Genomic DNA, 27,465 nt, shown 5'->3' with positions numbered 1-27,465 from the left:
TCCGCGAAATTTGTGATTGTAACCTCATATTTCTATTGACTAATCTAAACTTTTAATGCACTGTAATTCGTTAAATGCCTACATTAAAAATTATTCTTTCTTTTAAATTGCTGGTTTTTAAGCAGTTTTGAGTGAGAACTACTTTGCGTTGTTAGGACTGTTAGGAAATTTTGTGTTAGACCGTGGATGTTAGCTATGTATTTACTGATCTTACGATCAGAAAATACAAAAATGCATCGTCTGAGCAAAAACATTAAAATATAAACATTTCAAGGCAATATTTCAATTTCTTTTAGATGTTTTTGAGAAAACTTTTTAAATAATACTAAGAAGGTGATTTTCAATTATCTTCTGTAGGCATGATGCTTTATAATCAGTTTTGATTACATTTACTCGGATACATTTTAAATATAATTTGTTATTTATTCCAACAATATTATTTCTATAATTTTTCTTTGAATCTCTTTTTAATATTAAAAATATTCCAATGGATTAAGGTTATCTATAGGGACATCATTTTGTCAAAGACTTTTTTCTCTGCATCTCTTCTTTAATAGTCTTACTTTTGCATCACTGCAATTTGTTTCCTAATTGAATGATTAAAATTGTCATTGGTCTAATTCAAATTGTCCAATAAGATAGAGACTGGCTTGCTTATAATAGAGGATTTTGAATTAATTAATGCATGTTTTTTCCGTTAATCTATATCTGGGTGCACAGTTTTTAAGCAAGAATACAGTTTATAAAAATTATATTCCAGGATGGTGTTTAAATTTGAACTCCGATATTTTGTAATTCAAGCGAATGTTCCATCTGTGTAAAAAATGATGAATTTCAATTTTAAATGGTGCTACTTCACGCCCTACAGTGAGATGGAATGATGATACGTCGTCATATCGCGACCGAGAGGAAGAATTCATGTCAAGATATGATCGTGTGATAGGAGCCAACGAAGATCATTCTGTGTTTAAAACAAATCTTCCAGGTAAATTATGTTTTACATTGTAACATCAGTCCTAAGAATGGAGAATATTAGGATGATATTTAAAATATGACTCTGATAATGTTGTGTTGTTTATAATCTGCAAAGTTTCTTCAGTCTAGAATTATATTAATTTAGTATGAATGTTATAAAGTGTTGTTTAGTTTCAAGGGGAGAATATTTTGTACATCTATTTTGGTTTGCTTGTGACTTGGTTCAAGTTATGCTTTGTTACAGTGAATTCTTATATGGAAACTATAAAGCTAAAATAGGAAAGGTCATAAGCTGCATCAATATTCCCTCACATTCCTTAAATAATTGATATACAGAAATAGAGTGCATGTAAGAATTATATATTTACAGGTTCCCAGCCTCAGACAAGGCAACCTGATGTTGGGATTACAGCAGGGAACCAGCCCAAGTTAATATCAGGGACCAATGATATTGGTGAAGATACAACGATAACAGAGACCTCTACCTTTAGTGAGATTACATTAACTGACGATTCTGATGAGGAAGAATTGCAAGGCAGGAAAGTAAGTGTGAGCTATACCTTAACAGGACTTCATATATAATATCTTATGTGATAGACATTGTGCTATTCTGTGCTAGACTGATGTGACTATGTGACCAGTCAAATATCATAAACTAGTTCTATGAAGGTGCCAGCATTTACCTGGTTTTGTCTTAGAGAGGGAGGCATACAATGTAATCCTTTGTCCATGTTTGTTTTTTTGTTTGTTTGTTTCATTTTACGCTTTTTTCCAACAGTCATATAGGCGGGTAGTGTCCTAACCGTTTCTGGAGAGTTACACCAGTACCAGACTACCTTCCTCCGCGCTAAACTACCAAAGCATCTCCTGGGGATCGAACCCACACCAGAGAGGGTACTGGATTAGTAGTCATCGACTCTAACCCCTCGACAACGGAGGCTTGTAAGGGCGTTAGTAAACTAAAGTGTTAGTTAACTGACCAACCTTTGGAAAAGAAACTAGTTAATGTCAAGGTGCCAGCATTTGCCTAGGGTGCCAGAATAAAAATATTATGCCTGAATTATGTCTGAATATTCTAAAGGTGCTAGAATCATGGGGGTGGAACTGTTACACGAGGGATGGAGTTCTTGTCAGGAGTTCTTGTGATAATTGTTACGGGGTTTGTCGGAAAACTTTTGTATATACTACAAAAACACAATCAAAAATGCTAATTGACCTGGTTGCACAGGTGCAAACCTGGGTTATAGTATGCTAAATTTCGGGCAGCGGGCTGGTGGGGAAAAACTTTTCGTAACAATTTTCTCAGCAACTACTTATCACAGCCTCTTGATATTTAGCATACAGCATTAACACATGGTCCCACATCCTAGGATTCGATTTCAGGTCTGTCCCTTGTCCACTTTCTGTTTATCGATTTCAGGTCTTTGGCTCATCCCTTTCCTGTTTACAGACTTAGTTAATTTTTCAACATTAATGGTCAATGGTAGGAAATTTTTGTAACAGTTTTCTCAGCAACTACTTATCAGATACCTCTTGATATTTAGCATACAGCATTGACATATAGGGATCACTTCTCCGTCGTCTGTCTGTCCGTCTGTCTGTCTGTCTGTCTGTCCGTCCGTCCGTCACAAAACTTGTCCGGACTACTCCTCATTAACTACTGGTGCAATTTCATCCAAACTTTACAGGAATGATCAATACCAAGTCTAGTTGTGCATATTGTCAGCATTTTCCGGTTCAATGATTTTTGTCAGAGTTATGGCCCTTTAATAATTTTTAATTTTAAAGTTTGTCCGGAGTACTTCTCTTATACCAGTAATGCATTTTCAATGAAACTTTACAGGATTGATCTGTAGCTCAAGTCCTTGCACATATTGCACGGGTTTTCCGGTTGAATGATTTTTGGCCGAGTTATGGCCCTTTGATAAAAAGGTTTCTTTTTCTGTGTGTTGCCAGATACACAAAAGCTTGTCCGGACTACTCCTCATAAACTACTGGTGCAATTTCATCCAAACTTTACAGGAATGATCAGTACCAAGTCTAGTTGTGCATATTGTCAGCATTTTCGGGTTCAATGATTTTTGTTTGAGTTATGGCCCTTTAATAATTTATATTTTTAAAGTTTGTCCGGACTACTTCTCTTATACCACTCATGTAATTTCAATGAAACTTTACAGGATTGATCTGTAGCTCAAGTCCTTGCGCATATTGCACGGGTTTTCCGGTTGAATGATTTTTGGCCGAGTTATGGCCCTTTGATAAAGAGGTGTTTTTTTTTTCTGTGTGTTGCCAGATACGCAAAAGCTTGTCGGGACTACTCCTCATAAACTACTGGTGCAATTTTATCCAAACTTTACAGGAATGATCAGTACCAAGTCTAGTTGTGCACTGTCCGTCTGTCTGTCTGTCTGTCACAAAACTTGTCCCAACATGAAATTGGCCATCATGAGGCGACACATGTGATTACTGATCGCTCTTGTTTCTCCTTAAAAAAGTGAGTTTTAGGTGCTTAATTAAAGTTTAATGATTAAGCTTGCCTAACATCTTGTTTTATGTGTCAAAAATAATTCATAGTGAATTTTTCATTGTCTCTTGTTTAAAATCTGGTAGTTTTTAACTTTTTAGTAAAATTTCCAAATTATTTGCTGATTCAAACGTATTAACCTTTTTATACGCCCGTTTGAAAAACGGAACGTATTATGGGAACGCCCCTGACGGGCGGGCGGCGTCCAATTTTGTCCGGAGCATATCTCCTACATGTATGGAGGGATTTTAATGAAACTTCATAGAAATGTTCACCACTATGAGGAGCAGTGTCGCGCACATGAACCAGGTCTCTAGGTCAAAGGTCAAGGTCACACTTAGAGCTCATTGAAAAATGCTTGTCCGGAGCAAAACTTCCACATGTATAGAGGGATTTAAATATTACTTGGCACAAATGTTCACCATTGTGAGGCGGATTGCGCGCGCAAGATTCAGGTCCTTGCGGCCAAGGTAAAGGTCACACATAGAGGTCAAAGTTCAGATAAAAATATGAAGATGTGTATATGGACCACTTAGTCATCATTTATTGAGGGATTGTAACACAAATGGTCATTATCAAGACTATGGCTGTGATACATATAATTTAGGTCAATATATACAAGGTCAAGGTCACTAAAGATGATGACATATCCAGATTTTGTCCGGAGCATATCTCCCACACGCATGGACGGAATTTTAATGAAACTTCATAGAAATGTTCACCACTATGAGGAGCAGTGTCGCGCACATGAACCAGGTCTCTAGGTCAAATGTCAAGGTCACACTTAGAGCTCATTGAAAAATGCTTGTCCGGAGCAAAACTTCCACATGTATAGAGGGATTTCAATATTACTTGGCACAAATGTTCATTATTGTGAGGCGGAGTGTCGCGCGCAAGATTCAGGTCCTTGCGGCCAAGGTCAAGGTCACACATAGAGGTCAAAGTTCAGATAAAAATATGAAGATGTGTATATGGACCATTTAGTCATCATTTATTGAGGGATTGTAACACAAATGGTCATTATCAAGACTATGGCTGTGATACATATAATTTAGGTCAATATATACAAGGTCAAGGTCACTAAAGATGATGAAATATCCAGATTTTGTCCGGAGCATATCTCCTACACGCATGGAGGGTTTTAAATGAAATTTCATAGAAATGTTCACCATTATGAGAAGCCATGTCACGCACATGAACTAGGTCTCTAGGTCAAAGGTCAAGGTCACACTTAGAGCTCATTGAAAAACGCTTGTCCGGAGCAAAACTTCCACATGCATGGAGGAATTTCAATATAACTTTGCACAAATGTTCACCATTGTGAGGCGGAGTGTCGCGCACAAAATTCAGGTCCCTGCAGCCAAGGTCAAGGTCACACATAGAGGTCAAAGTTTAGATAAAAATATGAAGATGTGTATAGGGACGATTTAATCATCATTTATTGAGGGATTGTAACACAAATGGTCATTATCATGACTACGGCTGTGACACATGTACTTTGGTCAATATATGCAAGGTCAAGGTCACTAAAGATGGTGAAATATCCAGATTTTGTCTGGAGCATATCTCCTACATGTATGGAAGAATTTTTATAATACTTTATGGAAATGTTCACCACCATGATATGTATTGCTCCATGCATGATCCAGGTCTCCAGGTCAAAGGTCAAGGTCACACTTAGAGCTCATTGAAAAACGCTTGTCCGGAGCAAAACTTCTACATTCATAGGGGGATTTCAATATAACTTGGCACAAATGTTCACCATTGTGAGGCTGAGTGTCGCACGCAAAATTCAGATCCCTGCGACCAAAGTCAAGGTTACACATAGAGGTCAAAGTTCAGATAAAAATTTGAAGATGTGTATAGGGACCATTTAGTCATCATTTATTGATGGATTGTAGCACAAATGGTAACTATCATGACTACAGGTGTGACACATTTAATTTAGGTTAATATTTGCAAGGTCAAGGTCACTGGAGATGATTAAATATCCAGATGTTGTCCGAAGCATATATTCTACATGCATGGAGGAATTTTAATGTTACTTTATAGAATTGTTCACCACCATGAGACGTAGTGCCCTGCACATGAACGAAGTCTCTAGGTCAAAGGTGAAGGTCACAGTTTGAGCTCATAGAAAAACGCTTGTCTGGAGCAAAACTTCTACATGCATAGAGGGATTTCAATATAATTTGGCACAAATGTTCATCATTGTGAGGCTGAGTGCCGTGCATAAAATTCAGGTCCTTGCCACCAAGGTCAAGGTCACACATCCTGTGCATATCTTCCCTACTGATTTGTTTTAAGGTTCATTTAACAACACAGTGCCAAGAATAAAAACTTGCTTGCTAGATAACACTTATTGATAATGCCCCCATCTCCATCTAAAGCTTTCGTAAACGGGCGTATTTTGTGACTATGGCACCCTTGTTATCTCTGGTCTTCATCCTTGCCATACATAACCTAATTATAATGCAAAATTGCAAACATGAAGCCCCGGCTAACAAATTTCTGTTGTTATTAGTTGGTGGTTTTCTTAATAAAAATAACATTATTGAGTGTATGTGGGTTGTATGGACATGTGCTGGCTTTCCATTTTACTGATGGATTGGAAAATAAAACAAATGTTAATATAACATCATTTCTAAAAAGAATTGTTGTTCTTAACACCTCACCTGCTGAAACCAAAAGCGATTACTCTTTGCCACCAGTTTAAAACCAGGCCACTCTGCATTCCTGTGCTGTCTGACCGGGCTTTATACTGTTTACTCTTGCCATTCGGCCTCTACAGTTTTGTTTGACATCAAAAATGAAAAGAAAATCTGATATTTGAGTAATTTAATGATTTGCTTTATTGTCTTTTGTTCATATCATGAGATCATTTTTTTTTAGATTGGTACGGGTCTGCGGAAGGCGGAGTTTCATGCTGGAAGTTCCAGTCAGACGGGCCTTAATAAAGGTACCACACAACTCAATATCCCTCGTCCTGCCCACCCTGCTACCAACAAGGCCAGTAAGTCTTGGGACGATTCTCGCACAGATGAATTTAATGTGTTCAGTATTTATTCTCGTAGACAAGAACGACGTAAGTTTTACTGTTTTTTGTACATATAAAGGATCTTACATGCCATGTTATATCTCATATTGATTTATTTTAAACAAATCTATGAGCAATAATCTTGTTCTCTATTACATTTCTTGGACAAGACATTTTTGTACAAGTTAGGAATCACTGTGGAAACAATAAATAAATAACTATATCATCCAAGGTTTCGAGGGGTCAAACCTCTCTTAATCAAGGAGTTTGCTGTTTATTTTATAAATCACATATTTATAAATTCTCCTTTTTTCTAGCACTGGTATTCATAATATTGGACAAGTTAACAACATTTTATAGGTTACTTTGATACAAAAGTAATAAATAAATGTATAATGGTTAAAGTGACGGGAATATCTTTCATCAGTATTTAAACATTTTAAAATGTACCATTTGGATATACATATCAAATATTTCCTTAGAAAAAAAGTTAACAGAGTTCTGAGTGATTTAAATGAACATACATGTATGTTCTTATATGAGGACAATATTTTGTTCTAGAATGCTATATATACCTGGGTTGTTCAAAAAGTAATAGGACTTTTGCTCTGCTGTTCACATTTCTTAATTAACTTACACAGTTTTATGAGAGAAAATAACTTTAGGTCTAATAATTCTTTGGTCAGAACTGATTAATTAGACCTGATGCAGATATCAAATATCCTGGACAGTACATGGACTGTTTACTGTTGCTCCTTTTGTAGTGCTAACTGCTTTTGCAATTGATGTTGTTAATGTTACATCAATTTTTTGCTTTCATCCTTGCCCTTTCCTGTTTGTGATCTCGCATTCACTGCCTTTAAATTACTTAAATTACTTTTGCCAGCTGAAAAAAGTGTTTTGGTGACTGATTAATTGTCCTGTGATAATTTAATCATTTTATATGTATCTGACTGCGCATTGCCAATATGTTAGCCAAACTTAACTCTAGCACAAAATTTCTGTTTTTTTAATAAACATCATATTACATTTAATGCTATGAAAACTACTGTTAAAACTTTATAATTTAGTCATATCATATCTTAATGACATCAAATTTGGACATTATATCCCTTGAATATAATAAAACCTGTTTGTGGAATATATGGAGAAAATAAAAGATAATATATTTTGAATAAATTAAATGTACAACTTAGCTTCAATGACTTTTAGCTCAACTATTTGATAAGAATAAGTAGAGCTATTGTAGTCACCCGAGCGTCAGCGTAACCACTTATGTTAAAGTTTTTGTAATACGTCAAATATTTTCAAAGTCAATGACATATGGCTTTGAAACTTTGCACCTTTGTTCACCATCATGACCCCAACCTGTAGACAAGTGGAGGTAACTATATCAAGCATTTTGACAGAGTTATGCCCCTTTTTCAATTTAGAATTTTTGTTAAAGTTTTGTAATACCTCATTATATTTTCAAAGTCCATTGACATATGGCTTTGAAACTTTGCATACTTGTTCTTTATCATGACCCCAACCTGCAGAGAGGAGGAGGTAACTCTATCAAGTATTTTAACAGAGTTATGCCCCTTTTTCAACTTAGAATTTACATTTAAGTTTGCATACCACCTCAGATATTTTCATATTCTATTGACATCTGGCTTTGAAACAAGTTGAAATTTTATACTCTTCTTTGAGAGCATAATAGGACTCTCTCCTGAAGGCCTAAAACTGTAACATGTTTTTAAAGAAAAATTTTGCCTTTTTGTAAACATAGAAAATTTTTCATTATCAAGGCTCTTTTACTATCAAGCAATAAGAATAGTCGAGCGATGCTGTCCTACCAACAGCTCTAGTTTGATTTGCTGCGCCAATTGCTTGTTACCATCGTTATTCAATATCACAGGGAACACGCGTTTAGCAGAATAATCTAATAAACTTATGCTCAAATTGTAGAAAACATTTTACAATTGCTGTGTATATATATAAAAATATTTTAAATTGAGTTAAATATGAAGCTTTTACCCTATTTCTTTTTGAACAACCTCGTAGATATATAATGCCAGATCATGTATCTCACAAAAACAACTTTCATGTAGTGCTTTCATGGTTTTTTCCAATGTATCATACTAAATGCTTTGAACATGTAAATTATGATATAATTGACATTCCATTATTGACTGAATTCACTTTGAGTTACGTTAAAAATAAGTCATGTTTTTTTACAAAATTTGATTGAATGATTTGGTAATCCATTACATTATTATTTCATGCAATATTTAAAAGTTTACAAGTCAATTTAGAATATTTAGCATGGTAAGAGTTCAAAATCTCTTTGCTAGTTTAAAATGTTTTTGACTATTAGTATAGTATTTGCATTATATTTACAGTGATAAGACCTGGTAGGGAGCCAATGTCTAAAAAGAAATCTGCTGAGTCAGAAATTCAAGCTAGTGTGACTCAGAGTCAGTCAGCTGCGCCATCCATAAAGTCCAGCTCATCTCAGCGCCAACCAGCTGTAGGGACAGGGAGAAGGTCACCCGGGTTAACAGGCCGGCGTGCTGATAGTCCTTACAGTCAGAACTCTGAATCTCTACGCACTCTGAGTCCTGTTGAGAGGACAAGGTGAGTTTTACTGATTGCCTGTGGACTGTTTGTTGTGATGACCTAGAAAATGAATTTATGAAGTGTTCAGCAGAAAATTCCTCTGTTTTATTCATATAGAAAGTGAGCAGAAAATTCCTCTGTTTTATTCATATAGAAAGTGAGCAGAAAATTCCTCTGTTTTATTATCCCTCGCCGAAAGGCGGCGGGGGATATAGAAATAGTCTGTGTCCTTCCGTCCGTCCGTCCTTCCGTCCGACATTTTTGTCCGGAGCATATCTCAAAAAGTATTTGAGGTATCAACTTGAAACTTCATAGGTGGATAGATCTCATTGAGGAGGAGTGCAGTGCACAAGAATGATAACTCTACCCTGCATAATTTTTGAGTTATTGCCCTTTGTTATTTTTCAAACTTAATTTTTGTCCAGAGCATAACTCAAAAAGCTTATGAGATATCAACATGAAACTTCATAGGTGGATAGATCTCTCTCAGGAGGTGTGCAGTGCACAAGAATGATAATTCTACCTTTCATAATTTTTGAGTTATTGCTCTTTGTTATTTTTCATACTTGATTTTTCACCTGAGTGACGCATAACTCAAAAAGTCTTTGAGATGTCAACATGAAACTTCATAGGTGGAAAGATCTTATTGAGGAGGAATGCTGTGCACAAGAAAGACAACTCTTCCCATTATAATTTTTGAATTATTGCCCTTTGTTATTTTTCATACTTTTTGTCTGGAGCATATCTTAAAAGTGTTTGAGTTATCAACTTGAAACTTCGTAGGTGGATAGATTATATTGAGGAGGAGTGCAGTGAATAAGAATGATAACTCTACCCTGCATAATTTTTGAGTTATTTTTCAAAATTAATTTTTGTTCAGAGCATAACTCAAAATGCTTATGAGATATCAACATTAAACTTCATTGGTGGATAGATCTCACTCAGGAGTAGTGCAGTGCACAAGAATGATAACTCTACCTTTCATAATTTTTGAGTTATTGCCCTTTGATATTTTTCATACTTAATTTTTCACCTGAGTGGAGCATAGCTCAGAGTCTTTGAGATGTCAACATGAAACTTCACAGGTGGATGGATCTTATTGAGGAGGAATGCTGTGCACAAGAAAGATAACTCTTCCCATTATAATTTTTGAGTTATTGCCCTTTGTTATTTTTCATACTTTTTATCCAGAGCTTATCTCAAAAAGTGTTGGAGGTATCAACTTGAAACTTTATAGGTGGATAGATCTCTCTCAGGAGGTGTGCAGTGCACAAGAATGAATACTCTACCCTGCATAATTTTTCAGTTATTGCCCTTATTTTTCATGCTTAATTTTTGTCCAGAGCATTACAATAAAAGCCTTTGAGATATCAACATGAAACTTCATAGGTGGATAAGTCTCATTGAGGAGTAGTGCAGCACACAAGAATGACAACTCTACCCTGCATGATTTTTCAGTTATTGCCCTTTGTTATTTTTCATGCTTATTTTTTTTCCAGAGCATAACTATAAAAGCCTTTGAGATATCAACTTGAATCTTCATAGATAGATCTCATTGAGGAGGAGTGCAGCACACAAGAATGATAACTTACCCTGCATTATTTTTCAGTTATTGCCCTTTGTTATTTTCAGCTATCAGTATTCACATAGGTTTCAAATCTGTTATCACTTCAGCCATCAGTTTTCATTACCAAAAGACCTCTTAAAATTGAATTATTCTGCTCTACTGCATATATATTCTTCCAATTAGCAAACACATTCGGCGAGGGATGGCCATGTTGACATGGCTCTTGTTCACCTAGAAAGTGAGCAGAAAATTCCTTGTTTTATTCATCTTGAAAGTGAGACTCTGTCTGGCTGTCACAAAACTTGTCCGGATTACTCCTAAAAAAACAACTGCTACAATTTCATCCAAAGTTTACAGGAATGATCAGTTCCAAGTCTAGTTGAGCAGTTCATTGGCATTTTCCAGTTTTAATGATTTTTGTCAAGAGTTCTTGCCCTTTAATGATTCATATTTTTAAATTGTCCAAACTACTCCTCTTATATCATTAATGCTGAGTTTCAATGAAACTTTACAGGATTGATTAGTAGCTCAAGTACTTACACATTTTACACAGATTTTCATTTGAATGATTTTTGGCTGGGTAATGGCCCTTCAATCAAAAAGTGTTAATAAAGTTTGTCCGGACTATTATATAACTCCTATTATACCACCAATGCAATTTCAATGAAACTTTACAGGATTGATTGGTAGCTCAAGTACTTACACATTTTACATGGATTTCCACTTGAAAGATTTTTGGCTGAGTCATGGCCCTTGAATTAAAAAACGTGTTTTGCCATGTTCATGATTTTTGTGTCGTCTGCTACACAGTAGCTGCAACATGCAATTAGCTAATATAAGGTGACACATGTGATCACTGATTGCTCTTGTATATAATACTTTATTGAATGATTTTGTTTATGTGTTGTTTTGGTACTGTATAGATTTCCACACTTGAATGGGGTTCAAGGTTAGTTGGTCAAGATGAGTCAATAAATTATGAGATTTCTACTGGTTTCTCCTCTGGTTGAGGTCGTGACTTTAGTTTGGTCTAAGCATCTTTTGTGTCTTAACCTTTTACTGCATGAGCATATTGTTAAAAATGGCTGTTTTCATTGAAAAGTCTCCTGTTACAAGTTTAAACTGCTATGAAAATACAAAATGGTTCATAACTGATCAAACTTGGCACAAGTGTTGACTGGACCATTGTCTTTCTATCTTAAATTTCCTGTTACCATGGAAAAATTGCTAAAAATCACTATTTTTCGTTGTTTTTCCCTCAAAACTGACTTCAAAGTGCTGCCACTTCTCAATGGATTTAGATAGAGGAAAAAGCTTTTCAGCATGGTAACACATTACCTTAAGATAGACCCCCCCTTCAAACCCCAAAGCAGAAATGGGCACTCCATTGCTGTATCAATTTGGTAGGGGATGGCGCCAAAAAAGTGATCACTTTTTTAACGACACTTCCTAAACGAAAAACAGTGTTTGGGGCCTAAATATGGCATTTCTTCACTATTAGAGGCCTCCAAAAAGGGTGAGTGTGTGTGTGGGGGGGGGGGGGGGTTGAAAAGCCATGAAAACTTGTCAATATGATGTAAAAGGTTAAGTTACAGCTTTGTTCTTGAAATATTTATCTTGTTAAAATGATATCGAAAAACTGGATTTTCTAATTTTCTTTTCAAAGATCAAAGCAGTCAAAGTCAGGTATAAAATCTGAAGAACATTATGGAGATGAGGAAACTGTTGGTGAAGAATCTTACACACAGTCTTTTGAAAGGTATAGTTTTACCCCCGAAACAAAGTTTGGGGTGGGGGGTATATAGGAGTCACCAATCTAGCGGTTCATTACATTTTCCTTGTCTGGAGCATAACTTGAAGACTTATGGTTGGAATTCAATACAACTTCATACAATGGTCAAGCACATTGAAAGGAAGTGCAGTGCACAAGAACCATAACACCATCTTGACTAATTACAGAGTTATTGTGCTTTGTTACTATTCCTTGTCTGGAGCATAACTTGAAAAGTACTGGTTGGAATTCAAAACAACTTTATACAATGGCCAAGCACAATAAGAGGAAGTGCAGTGTACAAGAACCATAACTCTATCCAGAGTAATTATAGAGAGATTTTCCTTTGTTTCTTTTCCTTGTCACAGAACATCACATGAAATCAACAGGTTTGAATTCAATACAAGTTTGTACAATGGTCAAGTATATATTCAGAGGAATGGCAGTGCACTGGAACCATAACTCTTTCTTGACTCATTTTAGAGTTAGTGCCCTTTGTTACTTTGTATTGTCCTGTGCATAACTTAAAAACTAATGTTTGGAATTCAATGCAACTTCAGACTATGATCAAGCGCAGTGAGAGGAAAAGCAGTGCTTAAGAACGAAAACTCTATCTTGACTTATTACAGAGTAATTCAATCTAACTTTATCAATTGTCAACTTTAAGTGGAAGGAAATGCAATGTACAAGAACCACAACTATCTTAATTGCCCACAACCATAACTCTATTTCAATTCTTTTACAAGGTATTCTGTTACTAGTAACTTCCTCAACTTCCTCATTTCCGAAGCAGTCGGGGGGGGGGGGGGTATTAATCACATTTAGTGATAGCTCTAGTATATAATACTATTATTGCCCCTGGATAGTTTAATGGAGAGGGCATATTTGTGTTTAGCCCTACTTTTAAAAGAAAAAAGTGGAGGCATTTTCATGACCCACTTGTTGGTGTCAAAATTGGTTACTTTTAGCTTTTCAATAAGAGTAAGTAGAGCTATCTTAACTTCACAGGAGTGGTGCATGCATCCTGATAAGCTCAGTTCCGTTTCAAATTCTACTTGTTTAAGGAAATATCTTCTTGGACAGTTTACAAGAATCAGACGCTTTGTTTGATAAAACATGACAAAAATAGAAAACTTTTACACTGATATTGTAATTTTCTAAAAGACAATGATAACTATTTGAACATTTATCCCCATGTTGAAGAAGCACATGTTATGGTTGTTCTGGTTACATTTCATTAACAGTTAGTAAGATGTTCACTGCAACATGTGCTAAACATTGTGAAAGCTAATAAGTTAAGTTAGTCTAAAATTAATGGTGCTAATGAATTATTTGGTTCTTATGACAATAAACTATATAAAACTCATGCTGATAAAGTATATAAAACTTATGCTAACCAAAACAAGGGTATTAAATACAACATGCAGTCTGCAATGATAATCAGACAAAGATATTATTCCTGATAGCTTTGCTTAATCTAATTTGAAAAAATATATATACATGTATAGGGAAATATGATGTTTCCATTGTCGACTAGGATTTCATAGTCTCTGCGATCAATTTTCAGTGAGGAAAAGACAACATCACGAGGAAAAAGTATGACAGATAAAATTGTTCATAGCCACAGAAGCTTGCCAGCAACATCAGTAAGATCAACAACTAAAGTCTCAGATAGAGTCTCACCTGAAATGGAATCTAGTATGGAAGAAGAGTTATCACAGGTAATGTTGTACAGTGTAACCTCTCAAGAGCAGCCCCTCGATAGAGCAAGAACCTCTTTACAATAACAGTTTCTAGTTTCTCCAAAGTATTATTTTACAATAAACTTATCTTTTCTAGACAATGCCTGTATACAACAACTAATTGTCTCATTTGATTTGCACAGCTTATTCTGAAATAATGTTTGATCAGTAGAAGGTCACTTGAGTAGATATTTATAATTACTGGCCAGGTATCCAGGAAAGCTGCTTAGCTGGACCAACTGCTGTAATATGACTGAAAATGTGTTAAAACTGGCATAAAATATCATACAAATAAACAAACTGAAATAGTGTCGGTCTGCAGAGGTTGAAATGTTTATTCATTAGCATCTGTGTTAAACATTTAAATTCATCATATCAGGGTACTCTTTGGTTAATATGTAGCTTTATATGCTTCTATTAAGGCTTTTCAAGGTTAACCCAGTAAACTATGTTGCACAAGAATTATTACTGAGTATGTGCATTTGGTACAGGATGAAGCCACTCCGAGAGCAGAGCGAATGTTATCAGATTCTGAATCAGCTGGACCGCCACGACTTTCCCCAAACTCTCTTGAGCGTAGATTCTACACAGAGTTTCACAATTTGGAAAGTATGGAGATGTCATTGAAACAGCTTACGAATGTAGATAGAACACGTGCAGTATCAATGGCCCAGCAGGAAACCGTTTCACTTGCTCAGATGCTCAAGGTGAGACATATATAAGTGCTTACACTGAATTATGTATCGACTTTTTATACCCCCAAAAACAAAGTTTGGGGGGGTATATAGGAGTCACCCGGTGGTCGGTCGGTCGGTCGGTCGGTCAGTCGGTCGGTCGGTCCAGACGTCCTTTGCATTTTCCTTGTCCGGAGCATAACTTGAAAACTAATGGTTGGAATTCAATATAACTACATACAATGGTCAAGCACATTGAAAGGAAGTGCAGTGCACAAGAACCATAACTCTATCTTGACTAATTACAGAGTTATTGCCCTTTGTTACTTTTCCTTGTCCAGGGCATAACTTGAAAACTACTGGTTGGAATTCAAAACAACTTCATACAATTGTCAAACACAATAAGGGGAAGTGCAGTGCACAAGAACCATAACTCTATCTAAAGTAATTACAGAGTTATTGCCCTTTGTTGCTTTTCAATTGCCTTCTTTTTTTTGTCCGGAGCATTACTTGAAGACTAATGGTTGGAATTCAATATAACTACATACAATGGTCAAGCACATTGAGAGGAAGTGCAGTGCATAAGAACCATAACTCTATTTAAAGTAATTACAGAGTTATTGCCCTTTATTACTTTTCCATTGCTTTCTTTTGTCTGGACCATAACTTGAAGACTAATTGTTGGAATTCATTATAACTTCATAAAATGGTCCAGCACATTGAGAGGAAGTGCAATGCACAAGAACCATAACTCCATTTTGACTTATTACAGAGTTACTGCCCTTTGTGTTTTTTTCCTTGTCCAGAGCATGACTTTAAAACTACTGGTTGGAATTCAAAACAACTTCATACAATGGTCAAGCACAATAAGGGGAAGTGCAGTGCACAAGAACCATAACTCCATCTTGACTAATTACAGAGTTATTGCCCTTTATTACTTTTCCATTGCTTTCTTTTGTCCGGACCATAACTTGAAGACTAATTGTTGGAATTCATTATAACTTCATACAATGGTCCAGCACATTGAGAGGAAGTGCAGTGCACAAGAACCATAACTCCATTTTGACTTATTACAGAGTTACTGCCCTTTGTTTCTTTTCCTTGTCCAGAGCATGACTTTAAAACTACTGGTTGGAATTCAAAACAACTTCATACAATGGTCAAGCACAATAAGGGGAAGTGCAGTGCACAAGAACCATAACTCCATCTTGACTAATTACAGAGTTATTGCCCTTTGTTACTTTTCCTTGTCCAGAGCATAACTTGAAAACTACTGTTTGGAATTCAGTACAACTTCATACAGTTGTCAAGGACATTCAAAGGAAGTGCAGTGCACAAGAGCCATAACTCCATTTTGACAAAATACAGAGTTACTGCCCTTTGATACTTTTCCTTGTCCGGAGCATAACTTAAAACGTACTGGTTGGAATTCAAAACAACTTCATACAATGGTCAAGCACAATAAGAGGAAGTGCAGTGCACAAGAACTATAACTCTATCTTCAGTATTTATAGAGTTATTGCCCTTTGTTCTTTTTCTTTGTCTTTCTGGACTTATTACAGAGTAATTCAATTAAACTTCATCAATGGCCAACCACATTGAAAGGAAATGCAACATACATGAACCACAATTATCTTTAATTGCCCACAACCATAACTCTATGTTTCAATTCTTTTACAAGGTATTCTGTTACTAGTAACATCCTCATTTCCGAAGCAGACTTGTGGGGGTATTAATCACATTTAGTGATAGTTCTAGTTTGGAGAAAAAAAATTAGAGTCTTGTTACAGTTATGTCGACATTGCCATCAGCAAGCTTGTACCTGATCATAACTTTTTATGTTTTTGGTGTATTGTCTTCATACTTGGCCACATCAACCCTTGGGACACGACCTTCAAGTAGACCAGACAAACCTTCACCTTACATTTAAAAACGACCTTCATCTAAATTTTGCTTGGTTTTTTACTGATTTTTAGCACACCAGAACCGAAGGTTCAGGGTGAGCTATTAGTATCAAAGGGGGATGCTCCGGTGTCCGTTGTCATGCGTCATACAATTAAGCAAGACACACACAGCAGAAAGCATAATGTGCATGTAAGAAAGCAAAATGTAAAAGTCAGAATGCAAGATGTACAAGTCAGAATGCAAGATGTACAAGTCAGAATGCAAGATATACAAGTCAGAATGCAAGAAGTAATTTTTGCGTTAATACCCTTCCATATTCTTGGGTAGTCTTTTATCAAGTTTGCTCATATTAAATTGATTAACACCTTTTAGGGGCAGCTAAAGCTAAAAATAGAAATACCTTTAAACATCTATTTCTACAGAACTAATTGATGGATGATTACCAACTTTTGTAGCATTCTTAGGTACTCTTTTATCAAGTTTGCTCATATTGATTTGATTGGCCCCTTTAAGGGGTCTCTAGGGCTAAATATAGGAAAACCTTTAAATGTCTTCTTCTACAGAACTAATTGATGGATGATCACCAAACTTTGTCTAGCAGTCTTGGGTAGTCTTTTATCAAGTTTGCTCATATTAATTTGATTGGCCCCTTTAAGGGGTCTCTAGGGCTAAAAATAGAAAAACCTTTAGACGTCTTCTTCTACAGAACTAATTGATGGAAGATCACCAAACTTTGTCTAGCATTCTTTGGTAGTCTTTTATCAAGTTTGCTCATATTAATTTGATAAGCCCCTTTTAGGGGCAGCTAAAGCTAAAAATAGAAATCCCTTTAAACGTCTATTTCTGCAGAACTAATTGATGGATGATCACCAAACTTTGTCTGTAGCATTCTTGGGTAGTCTTTTATCAAGTTTGATCATATTAATTTGATTGGCCCCTTTAAGGGGTCTCTAGGGTTAGAAATAGAAAAACCTTTAGACGTCTTCTTCTACAGAAATAATTGATGGAAGATCACCAAACTTTGTCTAGCATTCTAAGCTAGTCTTTATCAAGTTTGCTTATATTAATTTGATAAGCCCCTTTTAGGGACAGCTAAAGCTAAAAATAGAAATCCTTTAAACAACTATTTCTACAGAACTAATTGATGGATGATCACAAAACTTTGTCAGTAGCATTCTTAGGTACTCTTTTAGGGGCCACCAAAGCCAAAAATTGAAAAATCTTTGAATGTCATTTCCTGCTGAAATAATTGATAGATGATCACCAAACTTTGTAGAATTTTTAGGTAGTCTTTTATCAAGTTTGCTCATATTAATTTGGTTGTCCCATTTAAGCTAAAGCTTAAATGCCCCAGGTCATGGCATTTCTAAACATATTCTATGCTCAAATTTAATATTTGAAAATATTGACAATGAATAATTACAAACACTGAAAAGCATTTGTTTCTAGTGAGCAACTCAGGGCAATCATTGCCCTCTTGTTATGCTCCCCGAAAAATTTCGGGGGAGCATATAGTCGCAGGGTTGTCCGTCAGTCCGTCCGTCTGTACGTAAGTATGTACGTCCTGAATTCTTGTCCGGCCCATAACTTTGTTATTTGAAGTCGGATTTTAAAACTATTTCACAGAAATGATCACCATATTGAGACGACGTGTCGCAAGTAACATTTGGCTAGCTACCTTGAAGGTCAAGGTCACAGCATGACCTTGAAGAAAAATTGTGTCCGGCCCATAACTTCTTTATTTGAAGTCGGATTTTACAACTATTTCACAGAAATGATCAACATATTGAGATGCCATGTCGCGCGCAAGTCGGTAGACAGATCTAATTGAGTAGAAGTGCAGTGCAAAGAACAGTAACTCTGCATTGCCTAAGTTTGGAATTATCACATTTTGAACTTTGTCTGGGACATAACTCTGAAACTACAAAAGATATACACTTCAGCCTCATTAAAACGCTCATGTTGGGGTCCAATGTCTCACCACCGTGTTCTAACGAGGCTCTCATTAGAACGCTCATTGCGAAATTACCGCATTACCCCACCCACCACATATTGTATATAACGCTGATATTTTTATGCCCCCCTTCGAAGAAGAGGGGGTATATTGTTTTGCTAATGTCGGTCTGTCTGTCTGTCTGTCTGTTGGTCCGTCCGTCGGTCTGTCGGTCTGTCCGTCGGTAGACCACATGGTTTCCGCTGATTATCTTGAAAAGTATTTATCACAAAGTCTTCATATTTCACATAGTGATTGGTCATCACTAGTAGATGACCCCTATTGATTTTGGGGTCACTAGGTCAAAGGTCAAGGTCACAGGGGCCTTAAATGTCAAAATGGTTTCCGCTGATTATCTTGAAAAGTATGTATCACAAAGTCTTCATATTTCACACAGTGATTGGTCATAACTAGTAGATGACCCCTATTGATTTTGGGGTCACTAGGTCAAAGGTCAAGGTCACAGGGGCCTTAAATGTCAAAATGGTTTCCGCTGATTATCTTGAAAAGTATGTATCACAAAGTCTTCATATTTCACATAGTGATTGGTCATCACTAGTAGATGACCCCTATTGATTTTGGGGTCACTAGGTCAAAGGTCAAGGTCACAGGGGCCTTAAATGTCAAAATGGTTTCCGCTGATTATCTTGAAAAGTATGTATCACAAAGTCTTCATATTTCACATAGTGATTGGTCATCACTGGTAGATGACCCCTATTGATTTAGGGTCACTAGGTTAAAGGTCAAGGTCAACAGGGACCTTAAATATCAAAATGGTTTCTGCTGATTATCTTGAAAAGTATGTATCACAAAGTCTTCATATTTCACACAGTGATTGGTCATAACTATTAGATGACCCTTTTTGATTTTGGGGTCACTAGGTCAAAGGTCAAGGTCACAGGGGCTTAAATGTCAAAATGGTTTCCGCTGATTATCTTGAAAAGTATGTATCACAAAGTCTACATATTTCACATAGTGATTGGTCATCACTAGTAGATGACCCCTATTGATTTTGGGGTCACTAGGTCAAAGGTCAAGGTCACAAGGGCCTTAAATGTCAAAATGGTTTCCGCTGATTATCTTGAAAAGTATGTATCACAAAGTCTTCATATTCCACATAGTGATTGGTCATCACTAGTAGATGACCCCTATTGATTTTGGGGTCACTAGGTCAAAGGTCAAGGTCACAGGGACCATAAAATGTCAAAATGGTATCCGCTGATTATCTTGAAAAGTATTCATCACAAAGTCTTCATATTTCACATAGTGATTGGTCATAACTAGTAGATGACCCCTATTGATTTTGGGGTCACTAGGTCAAAGGTCAAGGTCACAGGGGCCTTAAATGTCAAAAGGGTTTCCGCTGATTATCTTGAAAAGTATTCATCACAAAGTCTTCATATTTCACCTAGTTATTGGTCATAAGAAGTAGATGATCTCTATTGATTTAGGGGTCATAAGGTCAAAGGTCAATGTCACATGGGCCTTAAATGTCAAAATGGTTTCCGTTGATTTTTCCATAATTGAACACTTCCATGTACCCATTTTTGGCAAGTTTATGTAATAAAATTATCAATTATGTGAGTCAATGGCTAGAAAGGGGGGTATATGTGTCGTTCGACATTCTTGTTTTACTTACTGTTCAATGAATATCGACATTATGTTTTTCTAAAGCCATTCAATGATGTAAACATGTATTATATTCACAAATAATACTAATTTAAATTATATTTAAAAGAAACAAAAAACTTTCGAAAGAAAATTATAAATCATGAATGTAGTGTAAACACTAACAGTTAGCCATTACTGTAATGACGTTTGATTAACTAGGGGACACAACTAAAGCTGGACTGTAAATAACACTTTACAGCTTTAGTTGTGTCCCCTAGTAAATCAAACGCCAATTACTTCCTGTCATGGCCGCTCTATTTACAGTGCAGGATTTTAAATTGATTTTGGGCTTGTGGGTTATTTAATTCAGCAAGATTTAAATGTCAAAGATATGTGTGTGAATTTTAGTTTATTTATACTCACCACCGGTTGCCAATGTCACAGTTATGATATGAATTTGAGATTTTGGAAACAATTTGAAGACAGCAAAAGAGCTAATAAACGCTTACCTAGGCATGTTTTTCACACCTTTGGCGCTCATAAATGTCCTAAAAACAATTGTTTATTGTACTTGACTGTCAAATTGAGCAAGCGTTATAGCGCGCTATAAATCTAAGTCTACTTAAAAAAATTTTAAAAATTTGTGGAAGTTTTTTTTTTTTTTTTTTGGGAGCCAAGGTCTATAAACGATATACTGAGATTAGCGTTATAGTGAAGAGCGAGTTATCGAGGCTGCAGTGTACTTTTCTGTGTCCAAATCCTAGTCGGGGAGCATCACCCGGTTCAACCGCTCTTGTTACTATTAGTGACTATAACTTTGTTATTTTGTAATGGATTATCTTCAAACTTGCACATAATCTTTTAGGATAGACCTTCAAGTTAACCAGACAGACATTGACATTCACTCAAAAATGACCTTGACATTGAAGGTCAAATTATTGAAATTTTCATATATTTTTGTTATAACTGGCTATAACTTTGTTATTAGTGAATGGATTGACTTCATATTATAACAAAACATTCTCTAGGATAGACCATCATGTATATACAACTCAAATTGATCTTGGCTCTTTAACTCTAGCATGGATTTTGACAGAATTATGGCCCTGTGTGTATTTACTATTAAGAAAATTGGTTTAATATTTTGCTTGCAATATTATTTTTTTTGAAAATACTTGAAACTTGATTCATGCTTTTTGAATTACAATTCAAGGTCATTTTCGAAGAACCCTTACTTAAGCATTGATGTGTAATAAGATAAGGTCCATTTTGACATTATAAAATTCTTTGGTCAATATCCAAGGCTTATATCCATGCCATATACATAATTTGTATTTTTGTGAATGAAATCTTCCTCTCTGTTAATTCTCAACATATTGAGGCTCTTGCACTAAAGCACAGATTGTCTAGTGTCCTGCCCTACTGACACAACTCTTGTTATTCTTTTATAAAATATTAGGCAAAACAGCAGGGTTATGACCAGCAGTTGAAAGAAATTCAGTTAAAGGCTCAATTAGAGGCTACAGAAGCAACAAAACAACTTGAAGATGCTAGAAAACGTGCGTCTGAGGCTGCGATCAATGCTGCTGATATGATTGCCAAGGTATTTCTAAACTTCATGAGCTATTTTGTAAACTCTTTAAGAAGCTAAATGTTTCAAATTGACTTGCTAATCTTTTAGTTTGTACTAAACCATCATTCGTAGAGAAAATTTTAATATATTTATTGGCTGAATAGTGAACAGTGCAGACCATAAAATTTATAATTGGTCCATTTTCGGGTCTAAAGTTGCATTCTTTATAATAATAAAGGTTATTTCAAAGTATGAGTAACAGACATGTAACAATACCATATCCTTGGTTGAAAAGTATTCTGACTATTTTCTTGCCTTTGATTTCCCAGGTAAGAGGGGAAGGGGTGTCTGCAATTCAGGAATCCACAAGGAAACTCATTGACACTCAGACTGAGGCTGCAAAAGCCACTGCAGAGGCTGCCAAATTTTTGTCTGAAGCTCGGGCCCTTGGCCTCCAGGACACCAACACACTGGCTGTAGAGACTGCAGCCTCTGCTGCAGCTTCTGCTGTAAATACTGCCCTCGAGAAGAAATGGCAGGGTAAGAGTAAGTTGAGTAAATCAACGAAACGTCGATCTGACGAGGCGCATGATCATGATGATTCTGAGAGTGTCGGTAAGTTATTGTTTGTTTAGTACTGCTAAGTTTGTTATAGTTATAAAGTGTTGGTAAATTTGATTATAGTTATTTAGTGTTGATTATAATTTGTTTAGTGTTACTAAGTGTATAATAATTATGTATATTTGGTAAATTGGTTATAGTTATTTAGTGTTGATTATAATTTGTTTAGTGTTGCTAAGTGTGTAATAATTATGTATTGTTGGTAAATTGGTTATAGTTATTTAGTGTTGATTATAGTTTGTTTAGTATTACTAAGTGTGTAATAATTATTGTATTGTGTATAGAAATGTAAATGGTTGGATCAACTGCTGTTGTCTGAATTGTTGTATTTAAAGGCATTATGCTGGCATCCTTTTTATGAACATCTAGAAATGCACCATATGACCTTCACAAAGCTTATTTAATTAGCTTAAGTATATGATTTTCAACTATTCCTTTTGTTTTCATTTATGTCAAGGGATTCAGATTTTAAATATTGCAATAATATGAGTTGAGATCACTGTTTTTACTGATGTTGAAGTTAATTTTGCTTGTAAATGTTTCAGGCTCTGTGGATGATTTTAGTATAAACGAGTCAATGACAGAGGATGAAAAGGAGGAGAAATCGTTCCGACTTATTTTGCCGTCAGAAAGTCACAGAAAGAAAGGAAAACATGTACACTCAGATAATGAATCTGTTGCTTCTGAAGGTAGTTTTACTATTGCTTATTTTGGTTGTAAATACATGCAACTGTTGGGGAAAATGTGAAGCATTGAAATTTCATATGCTGATTTTTGGCCGGGTTTGCACTGGTGCAAACCCGGGTTGTAGTATGGTGAATATCGGGCGGCAGGCGTGCCTGCGGGGAAAATATTTTCGTAACAGTTTTCTCAGCAACTACTTATCACAGCCTCTTGATATTTGGCATACAGCATTGACACATGGTCCCATACCATGGGATTCGATTTCAGGTCTGCAGCTCATTCACTTCCTGTTTACCCACTTAGTTAAATTTTCGACATTAATGGTCAATGTTAGAAAATTTTCGTAACAGTTTTCTCAGCAACTACTTATCACAGCCTTTTGATATTTTGCATTCAACATTAAGACATGGTCCCATACTGTTGGATTCAATTTCAGGACTGTCGCTCATTCACTTCCTGATTACTGACTTAGTTAAATTTTCTACATAAATGGTCAATGGTAGGAAATTTTCGTAACAGTTTTCTCAGCCACTACTTATCACAGCCTTTTGATATTTGGCATAAAGCATTGACATGTGGTCCCATACTGTGGAATATGATTTCAGGTCTGTTGCTCATCCACATCCTGTTTACCGACTTAAATAAATTTTTCGACATTAATGGTCAGTGTTAAATTTTATACGTAACATCACAGCAACCCGGCCTTTTCTATCTTTGACCCATTTTTGACATAATATATGATCGCTTTTCGTCCGTCGTCCGTCCTTTGTCCGTCGTCCGTAAAGTTTTAATTTAAATGACATCTCCTCATAAACCACTAAGCCAATTTCATCCAAACTTCACAGGAGTGTTCCTTTGGTGGTCACCTTTGAAAATTGTTCCCCTGCAGAATTCTGGTTGCCATGGCAACCAAAAGAAAAAACTTTAAATATCTTCTTCTAAAAACCCCAAAGAGCTAGAGCTTAGATATGTGGCATGAAACATCTTCGAGTGTCTACCAAGTTTGTTCAAATAAAAGCCCTGGGGACAAAATTGGCCCCGACCCCAGGGGGTCATTGATTTTCCCTATATGCATATAATAAAAACTTAAAAAGTCTTCTTTTAAAGAACCCAAAGAGCTAGAGCTAAGATATTTAGCATGAAACATCTTCTAATGGGTGTCTACCAATTTGTTCAAATAAAAGCCCTGGGGTCAAAATTGGCCCCGCCCCGGGGGTCATTGATTTTCCTTATATGTGTATAGTAAAAACTTAAAAAATCTTCTTTGAAAAAACTCAAATAGCTAGAATTTAGATATTAAGCACGAAGCATCTTCTACTGAGTGTCTACAAAGTTTGTTCAAATAAAAGCCCTGGGGTCCCGGGGGACATTGATTTCCTTATATGTGTATAGCAAAATCTTAAAAATCTTGTTTGAAAAAACCCGAATAGCTAGAATTTAGATAATAAGCATGAGACAATTTATAGTAAGTGTCTACAAAGATCGTTCAAATAAAAGCCCTGGGGTCAAAACTGGCCCTGCCCCAGGTGTGTCATTGTTTTTAACTATATGTGTAAAGAAAAAACTTGAAAAAATCTTCTTTTAAAAAACCCAACGAGCTAGACCTTAGATGTTTAGCATGAAACATCTTCTAATGGGTGTCAACCAAGTTTGTTCAAATAAAAGCCCTGGGGTTTAAACTGGCCCCGCTCCGGGGGCCTATATACAGGTGAGCGACTTCAGGGCCATCATGGCCCTCTTGTTGACAGTCTGTGTTAAAGCGACTTTATTTTGTGTCTCTGATTAGATGCCCTATAGACAGGCTAGACTAAATTAAATTAAGAAAAAATAATAATATATTTATGTGCAAGATTTTAATATACACAACTGACTTTCTTTTTTTCTTTTTTTGGAAATAAGCGTAATAATCCAGTTTTATATTATAGTTTATTGATATGTTTTAATTTTTGCAGCATCTTCAACACGACTGTTAGATCATGATATCCATACATTGTTTAAAGAAGGTTCGTTTGACAAGTTTACAGAAGATATGGTTAGGCAGTTTATGAAAGAAGAAGCCTTGCAGGCTCAGCATCAGGTACAATTTTTGTATTACTTATAAATAAAACATTTCTGTGAGAAATAAAATTTTGCTAATTTTGCAAATTTTTAATTTTTATGACAAAACAATTTTTGCTGAAGCCACTGTTTGTTGATATTTCATTTCTCAGACCCATTGACCCTACTTTTTGGCAAAGAAGAAAAGAAAAAAAATGAAATTTGAAGTGAAGGTAGTATATGTCATATTGACTGTGTAATTAAACATGTTTAAAATAATGCCCGAATGTCTCTCAAGTCATGTGTGCAAGTTATCAAAGTTGGCGGTTTGAAGTTCTTTGAGTAGCAGTCCTACAGATACACATTAACGGTCTGCCAATTCATTTTAACTGGATCATTTAAATACCTGTTTGAAACGCAGACACTCAAGAGTCGGTAATTTTCATGATATGTTAAGAAATCTTACAAACTTTATTTACGACATTTAAATATCAATTCTGCACACACACACGCATGCACATATATACATACACTCTAAAAATATGGATTAAAATAATGGAAAATAAGTTGCACTTACTGGAAAAAGTAATTTTATTTCTAGTTTAATTTGATTGAATAGAATTTCTAGACTACAGCCCTTTTACTACAGATAGCTTTATTTAATTATTCATGCAATATAATAATAACTGTATTATTTTTCATACTGAAATACATTAATTATAATGAAAAAGAAAAAAGTTTTAACTTAAGCTGCTATTCATTAAGGAAATGTTAAACATTTGACAAACTATTAAAAGATTTTTATTAATAATTATGTGAAAGGTTAATGTTCATGACTTTCTTTATCAAACAATAAAAAATGATTTTTGGTCATGTACAAGACCTCGGATCCCATTATTTACTTGGATTTTTTATATTATTATTTACATATTCCAACTATTGCAAACACTACAAATTCTGTAAATGGCCAATAATCTGGGTTAACAGAATAAAAAAAAATTTGGAACAAAATATGCTGGTATTTAAAGGTGGTTTTTAACTGTTAAGCAATGTGCATCTGCCATTTGCTCAAAAGGAATAAGACCAATATATTTCTTTCATACAGGCATTTGGAAAATTTAAACAAAAGAAATTTGTAAACTGAAGGCAACAGAGATAAAAGTTTTATACACTTTAAAGTCCCTGATACTTTTATTGTAACAAGACCAAAACAAAATTTTTGCTGTGTTGAAGTTCCATTAAGTTTTTCATTAATATGCTTTCTTCAGCAATCATTATTAAAACTGAGAGAAAATGCCTTAATAGAGAAGACAAAAGCAGAGTTACAATGGTTAGAGCAGCAAAGACAACGAATCCGAAACAAAGGTGCAGATGATTCATACCCTCAGATCAAGAAACGACAAAGAGGCCTCAAGATGAAGTTACAAGAACAACAAGAAGAGATTCGTAGAATGAGAGAAGAGAATAAAGCAGCAGCAAAAGAACGTCAGCGTAAATTATACGAAGAAATCACAAAACGACAGGCGTCTCAGGTATTAGGAATGATGATCAAAAAAGATATAAATGAATGCCTAAAAGTTAAATTTCAAAATTGTTTGAAGACAAACTTTTTGAAAGAGTCCACAATCTTAAAATAATGTCGCAAAATTTACACAAAAGTTGTTGTTATTGTTTTTAACAATAATTTGATATCTGGCTGTGTAAAGTCATGGCCCTCTTGTTTAACAGTAATTTGATATCTGGCTGTGTAGTAAAAGTATGAAAAGTTGTTGAGAAGTATTTTATAAACTATTATTTATACAGGAATAAACACCTTTATGGTCAGTAATTTGTCTCCTCTCCACTGTAGTTTCAAGTTTAGCAATTAACTTTAAGAGTCTTCATGTAAGAAAGCTATCTAGCTAGCATGCATAAAGTTGTCTTAGGGTGCCTGCTTCTACAAGAAGGTTGTCTTAGGGTGCCTGTCTGTGCATGAAATAAAGCAAATGGGAGAACCTTATGCATCTCCAACATTAATGCCACAAAGTCTTGATATCTAAAACTTTTACAGTGTTAGTATGAATTGAAACTCAACCAAATACTTACAATGTTACTTGTTATACCCCCAAAAACGAAGTTTGGTGGGTATATAGGAGTCACCCGGTGGTCGG

At 35.5% G+C, this 27,465-nt stretch overlaps 1 protein-coding gene across 1 annotated transcript; it reads left to right on the top strand.

Moving 5' to 3' along the window:
• Positions 1 to 792: 792 nt before the first annotated feature.
• On the top strand, positions 793 to 26,967 carry LOC132735145 (centrosome-associated protein 350-like). The gene is made up of 12 exons (XM_060722046.1): positions 793 to 985; positions 1,346 to 1,518; positions 6,392 to 6,584; positions 8,921 to 9,155; positions 12,371 to 12,463; positions 14,043 to 14,196; positions 14,709 to 14,924; positions 21,860 to 22,003; positions 22,303 to 22,588; positions 23,140 to 23,283; positions 25,231 to 25,355; positions 26,584 to 26,967. Exons 1-12 carry the CDS (start codon positions 919 to 921, stop codon positions 26,950 to 26,952), a joined length of 2,199 nt encoding a protein of 732 aa, XP_060578029.1. The 5' UTR covers positions 793 to 918; the 3' UTR covers positions 26,953 to 26,967.
• The last annotated feature ends 498 nt before the right edge of the window (positions 26,968 to 27,465 follow it).

Source organism: Ruditapes philippinarum, unplaced genomic scaffold, assembly GCF_026571515.1.
Source record: "Ruditapes philippinarum isolate M1 unplaced genomic scaffold, ASM2657151v2 ctg5026_1_1_1_1, whole genome shotgun sequence".
Lineage (NCBI taxonomy): Eukaryota > Metazoa > Mollusca > Bivalvia > Venerida > Veneridae > Ruditapes > Ruditapes philippinarum.
Note: the sequence above shows the minus strand (reverse complement) of the source record. Positions and strands in the feature narration are given on the sequence as shown.

Coding starts and splice junctions, on each gene's coding strand:
- LOC132735145 (XM_060722046.1), top strand. CDS start 919: ATGTCAAGATATGATCGTGTGATAGGAGCCAACGAAGATCATTCTGTG. Junction 14,197..14,708: donor TGGAAGAAGAGTTATCACAG/GTAATGTTGTAC, acceptor CATTTGGTACAG/GATGAAGCCACTCCGAGAGC. Junction 22,004..22,302: donor CTGCTGATATGATTGCCAAG/GTATTTCTAAAC, acceptor TTGATTTCCCAG/GTAAGAGGGGAAGGGGTGTC.